This window comes from Triticum aestivum, chromosome 2D (assembly GCF_018294505.1).
Source record: "Triticum aestivum cultivar Chinese Spring chromosome 2D, IWGSC CS RefSeq v2.1, whole genome shotgun sequence".
In the NCBI taxonomy this organism is placed as follows: domain Eukaryota; kingdom Viridiplantae; phylum Streptophyta; class Magnoliopsida; order Poales; family Poaceae; genus Triticum; species Triticum aestivum.
This window is the reverse complement of record NC_057799.1, coordinates 21,619,153-21,625,558: the sequence shown is the minus strand read 5'-3', so window position 1 is coordinate 21,625,558 and position 6,406 is coordinate 21,619,153. Positions and strand designations below refer to the sequence as shown.

Sequence of the window (6,406 nt, the reverse complement as noted above, 5' to 3'; positions counted from 1 at the left end):
CAAGCCGAACACTCTAATGAAGCTAATAATCAGCCTTTATTTTGAAAGACAAACTAATAATCAAGCTATTCTAGTAGAAAACTCACGGCCGGGAAGCATTCCTGACATGACATGATATAACTTACCTAAAAACTAACGACGATTATTCCAAGAGTTCCTCTTGGCTCAGCCTCTCCAGACCGTCCGGCGTGTCGATCTCCCAGCCATAAAATAAGGGGCATCACATATATGTTGTCGTTTTGCTAAAATGCAAGCGTGAAAGAAATCATGTCCCGTGTGCGCGCAAACGTGCAACGTAAACACTGCCCATGCGTTCACTGCCGCGCAGAACATGGAGAAACGTATACAACCAGGGAAAAAAAACTCTCCCGGAATTGATCACTGAGCTGTGGATATCGGCGCGCTGGCCAGCCAGCAAGCATGTCCTGCAGCTATACCAAACTGTACCGTGCACTGGCCGACGATGTAGCCGGCCGGGGAAAGATGCGGACGTGACACGCAAGCCGGTACCGCCTCTAGAGAAATCTGCGTGTCGATTGATGCGCGTGTCTCCACGTGCTTCATCGTCCTGCCAGCCGGTAGAAGCTCGCTTGGACGGGGACACAGCACAGCCGCATACACGTAATTACTAGATCGGATCAGATCGTAGGCATGTGCATGCACACCGAAGTCGCAGCAAGGAGAGGATTGCATGCATGTTAAACAATTACTAGTATGTTGTAGTAGTTGCCACGGAACTTCACTGTGAACACGCCTTATTCTATGGATGATGCTTTTAGTATATATATCACCGGTATGGTAGGTTGTAGCAGCACATCGGACCTGCCCAGACCAGCCAACAGTGAGCTAGCTAGCTAGCGAGATGAGAGTTGCGGTGGTGGGCGGCGGGGTGAGCGGGCTGACGGCGGCACAGGAGCTCGCGGCGAGCGGTGGCGCACGTGTCACCGTGTACGAGAAGGAGGACTGGCTTGGAGGGGGTGCCAGGACCGTGGCCTTCGGTGACGGCCCCGGCCTCGTCCGCCTCGACCTTTGCCCCATGGTCTTCAAGCAGGTGTGTAGCTCTTTCATCCTGCATTAATTCGATGATCCGTTAATCATATCAAGTGTATCAACGTAAGTACTCTAGTTAACATGCACCCCTACAAAAATGACATCCCGTCATATATTTTACATTATCAAAGGTTTACCTCAACATTGATGGATCTAGCGGCACCCCCCTACAAAAATGCAAAATACTCCAGTACTACTACATGTAAACTATATTTAATACTAATTTTGTGTACTAACAACTTAGTGTTACTTCGGACTATTCATGCTAAAGTATATCATTTTATTGTAAGTTTTCTAAATTTGTACCGATGTATTGAAGTTTGGTACCCTATTACTTAGACTAGTGGTTGGGGCGCCACCCCGTGGCGTCGTTTGAGAGGAAGTCGTGCGCACATTTTCATTTAAAAAAATACATAGAGTCCTTGTCTCCATCTAAAAAAAGATCTCAGAAAAAAATCCTCACCTTTGTCTAAAAAAAGAACTAAAAAGGAAAAAAAATTACCATTGCAGCCTACCAGCGAGTGCCAGTTTGCATAACCCTTCATTTAAAAATACCAAAGGTCCCCATCTCCATCTAAAAAGAAAAAAATACATTTAAAAAATAATCCACACCTTCATCTAAAAATATTCCAAAAGATTTCTCACCGCGGCCAACCAGTTTGCGCCATGTGGCATAGCTGGTTGGCCACCCTTCACGCGTAGCTTAATGGGTTTAATTCTAGGTCTATCTCAACATGCATGGTATAAGGTTTTTGTTATTGGTTGATTCCACTACTTTTTTTTCTCAACATGCACCCTTTTCACCTCATCACACGTGTCACCTCACCAAAGGCTCATCTCAACATGTGTTAAAAAATTCATTATATTATGCGATGCATATTCAGTACATACTTTTTAACTATGTCAACTGCAATATATAAAATGTATTTTTAGTTTTAGTTAATATATTCTTAATCACAATAGTCATGTTTCATAAAACCAAATCTTGTTCACAACTGATTCTCGTAGCAACGCGTGGGGAATCATCTAGTTGAAGTAACTTCACATACTCTAATTCATATATAGGACACAATAATTAATGCATATTCCTCAAAGGAGACAATTGGATGAGGATATGATAATCTTGTTTTGTCAAATGCCATGTTACATTCCTACCAACGCAGAGCACATCCGTCGCACCAATGAGGATACACCTCCTTTGACATGAAGGAATTTCATAACATTTTCTATGAATTTTGATTATTTCTAATTTGGAAATCAAACCATTTATGTAGGAACTTTTTTTGAAAGATTGCTTTCCAATTAATTTTAGTGAAACATTTGCGTCCACTAAAATTTTGTATACAATTCATATGTAGCATTGTTCCTTTCGTTTCTACTCCGTTGGGTTCAAGAGGACATGCCACTCCAATCATGCATTTTGCTTATTCATGTTTTTTTCAGTTTTGTGAGGCAAAGAGATCTAGGTGAGTTGTTGACCTACTTAATCTTAGAAATTAGTAAAAAAAATGCGACATTGAAGGACATTTGAAAAGAAATATGCCTATAATGCTAGGTAAAAACTGGCGCACCGGTGGCAAGTGTTACTATTATTCGCCCTTAGCAAAGGATACGAGGCAAATTGTTTCAAGGCACGGTTCCTTGCATTATCCATTAGTTGATATAGTTTTCAAAAAATTATATACTAAAAGAAATTCATAGTTAAATGAATTAAAAAATACTGTCAAAATTAGTTTTAACTCATGGAAAATATCCATATATTACAAAAAAATGTTAATGCACCCTAAATATCATTTAATCAAAGTAACATGAAATTATCATGCTTAAAAACATCATTATATATTATTGTTTAGTTAAAATATTTAAAAATGGCTAAAGATTGAAGATATTCATACAATATAAAACTAGAAAATGTCCATATGTTTAGGATGAAATACTCATCTCATGTATAAAAATGTGCCTGTAAATTTGAAAGTAGTGTTCATGTATTTGAAAAAAAGGTTCACGTATTTCGAAAGAGTTGTTCATGCATGTATGAATAGTGTTCACACTAAAGTATAGAAAATAAGTGCAAAATGTATACAACTATACAAAAATGAAAATAGAAATGTTAAAAAGGATAAATAGATTTTATTTAGTTTAGGTAATCTAATGCTTTAGTTAGATAATCCAATGCTTATGTTACAACAAAATGTTGTTTTTGGTAATGGTATGTGTACATGTCTCGAGATAAACTAACGGCCGAGATAGTGAGTATAGGTGCAATCGAACTCAGAAACATATTTTCCTCGTATCTATATAATAATATTTAGCTACCCTGTCATCTTAACTAGCTACTACAGTTGAAAATAAAATGTCTAACCTTTTAACGAATACAAAAGCTCTTTCAGGCATTATTACAATATTTTTAAACATGTGTTAAACTTGTATAGTGTTATATTCTGCATTGAACCAGGCAACATGCCCCAACATGATGCAATGGTTAGAGTTGCTTGGGGTTGAGATTGAAAGATCGGAGTTATCTTTCTCAGTGAGCACAAAATTGGATAATGGCAGACAATGTGAATGGAGCACTAGCAATGGTATCTCGAGCCTTTTTGCACAAAAGAGCAATGCATTGAGGCCTAGCTTTTGGTGCACTATCCGTGAGATACTCAAGTTCAAGAGTGATGTGCTTAGGTAAGCAATCTAGTCAATTGGTTCTCTTGATTGCGCTAGAAATCTTGCCACAAAGTTACTTCATGTACATATACTTGTGCCATCTCATGTACAATTATTGATTAATGTACTGCGTTGTTTGGAATTGAAGGTACCTGGAGTATCATGAAAATAGCCATCATCTTGGCCGAAATGAAACTTTGGGGCAGTTTGTTCAGTCGCATGAATATTCAAGCCTTTTCCAAGAATCTTATCTTGTACTATTTTGAACTGACTTACTTCTTGTTCATATTAACTTGCTATTATTTATGACAAATATTTCTCTTAATTCTAGTTTGAAATGTTTTGAATTCAACCTTCTTCTTGAATTTCATATCTTCAATTCCTTTTGTCATTCCAAACTAGACATGAGCATATTCATTGCAGCTTTGATTAATTTTTTATATCAACATTTTAACAATACCTCAAACTAATATCTTTTCATAGAATACTACGTATTGTGGACTGGCCATGCTATGTTTTCAATATTTAGATTGTCAAAGCTTTAATATATGATATTTATGAGGTCATCTGGTTTGAAACAAGGAAAGAAAATTTAGTATGAATAAGCTAAGAGTTGAACATAAATAATATCGAATAAAGTGGAAATATTCAGATCGAAACTCTAATATGTCACTCGTACTTAGTCGCTTTATTTAACAGTTGATTTTTTTCCCAACAACAACAAAGCTATCTCCCCCTGAAAGAAAAACAATATTCTAGAAATATCAACTTGATTTTAAATTTCATGAAAAACTTAACTTGATTTTAAATTTCATGAAAACTTAAGTTGATTAATTGATGCATAAAGCTATGCTTGCTATTTAAGGTGAACCGATTTTTTTGTATGAATTCTCAAAGAGAGAACTTCCATTTTTTAAATATTGCAAAATTACTTTTTACATTTTGTTAAACTAAAAAACTAATTTTGTATTTAGGGAGCATAGGAAATATTGACCTGCGAGATGAAACTACCTTAGTTACTTCCCATCATCAGCATGAGTCAAGGGAGTGATCCCATAGCCATGGATTTTTTTTAAATGGTAAACCGATTTTTATAGCCGTGGATTTTTTGTATATCGTGTGTAAATAATAAAAGGAGAACTAGCAATCAAGCACACCTTGCTATGGATATCCACAAAGAAGCGGAATATAACACAACACCCTTAAACACCGCCACATCATCCATAACCGGGTTGAACGTTCATATTAGTAAGTATGTCGGCGAGGAGCCGGCTTTTCAAAGGCAAGGGTCTACAAACCGAACAAAATTAAGGCATAATCCAACCCAATGGGCCAGGATGGTCGGCTTTGCGTAGACCCGAGGCCAAAGATGGATGTGCCGCAGCGAGGCCTCAGATGGGAACGACTAAAGCCAGTGATGACCTGACATCAACATTGCTAGTGAAGGGGACTCCGAGATTTGAGTGGTGTATGGTGGGTAGGGGGTTGTCGGTGAACATAGAGGTGGGTGTTAGAGGGATGGCCGGGGTGGCCAGGATGTGCCAACGCCCTCAGTCCACAAGAGGTGGAGCAGATGTTTTGGCTTATGTTGGGAGGTGGGTATGGGGGGAAGAAGAGTAGGTGTGGGGTGTTCAAGATGAACAAAATAGGTGGACAACAACCATTGAATTGGTAACATATATGGTTTGAATAGACTGAAGGAAACGTGTTATGCTTTTAGTGGCGTGGTGAATAGGTGTTCTCATAAACATATTTTACCTACCAAAAAAATTTGGGTTTTGAATATCAAATTCACATAGCATCTTTCTAATATTACATATTTCATGATAATTCCTAAAAGGTTTCAAGCGTGCTTTTCACCAAAAAAAAAAGAACATTGTGAGTAGTGGCCCAAGGGTATACCCGGGCATGGGACGACCCGACCCGCTCGTAAAGGGGCCTCGCACGGCACGACACGCCGAGGCCCATTTATACGAGGGTCGTACCATGCTGCTACTTGGGCCTCACCTTCGAAACATTAATTAAATGGGTTAACTCTCGAACCCCTTTGCTGCCTATTTTTACATTCTCAAAATTATTTCCCTGCCCTTGACATGTGGGGCCCACACTTCGGGAAGAAATGGAACCAGGGGCATTTCGGTCATATAGCGTGGTCAACGAGCCTTTGACTGACGGTAACATGAGAAAATGGCATTTTTAGTGTGTTTCTAACGGAACAGTGCTATTTCTGAGTAGTGAATTTTTTTAGTGGAAAAGTGAGTAGTGTGGCACAACTAGTGGCAAAAGTGATAAAAACCCTTTTTTAAAATAATCTGCCTAAAAACACCAAAACTGACCCCTAACAGACAAAAAAAGGACGCCTTGCCTAACGGGCAACGTGCCCCACTATCTCGGGACCCGCTCCCCATTACTAAACGGGGCATACCTTGCCAGGCACATGGTCCTGGCCCAGGGGGACGAGCATGGCACACGGCTTGCCATGGGCCAGGCACGGTCTGTTTAGTCCCATGCTTGGCTGGGCCCGTTACATGTCGTGCACGTGTGTTACCAGGCCCACACGCGATATTTGGCCCGGCCAGGTCTGGTAGTGGGCACCGCTTCATGTCGTTGCCGCCGGCACAGAGCTTTGCCTTTCCTCCCTCCCGATCTATGTCCCCGTCCTCATCTCACAGCCATAGATCGCCTCGCATCCACT

General features: G+C 39.7%; 1 protein-coding gene across 1 annotated transcript in view; it reads left to right on the top strand.

Moving 5' to 3' along the window:
• Window positions 1-807: 807 nt before the first annotated feature.
• The window catches only part of LOC123051189 (cyclopropane-fatty-acyl-phospholipid synthase), an 11,822-nt gene continuing 6,223 nt past the window's right edge, over window positions 808-6,406 (top strand). Inside the window, exons 1-3 of the mRNA XM_044473995.1 lie at window positions 808-1,051; window positions 3,506-3,729; window positions 3,860-3,965. Coding sequence (XP_044329930.1) covers window positions 863-1,051; window positions 3,506-3,729; window positions 3,860-3,965 — 519 coding nt within the window. The 5' untranslated portion in view covers window positions 808-862. The remainder of the gene's footprint in view (window positions 1,052-3,505; window positions 3,730-3,859; window positions 3,966-6,406) is intronic.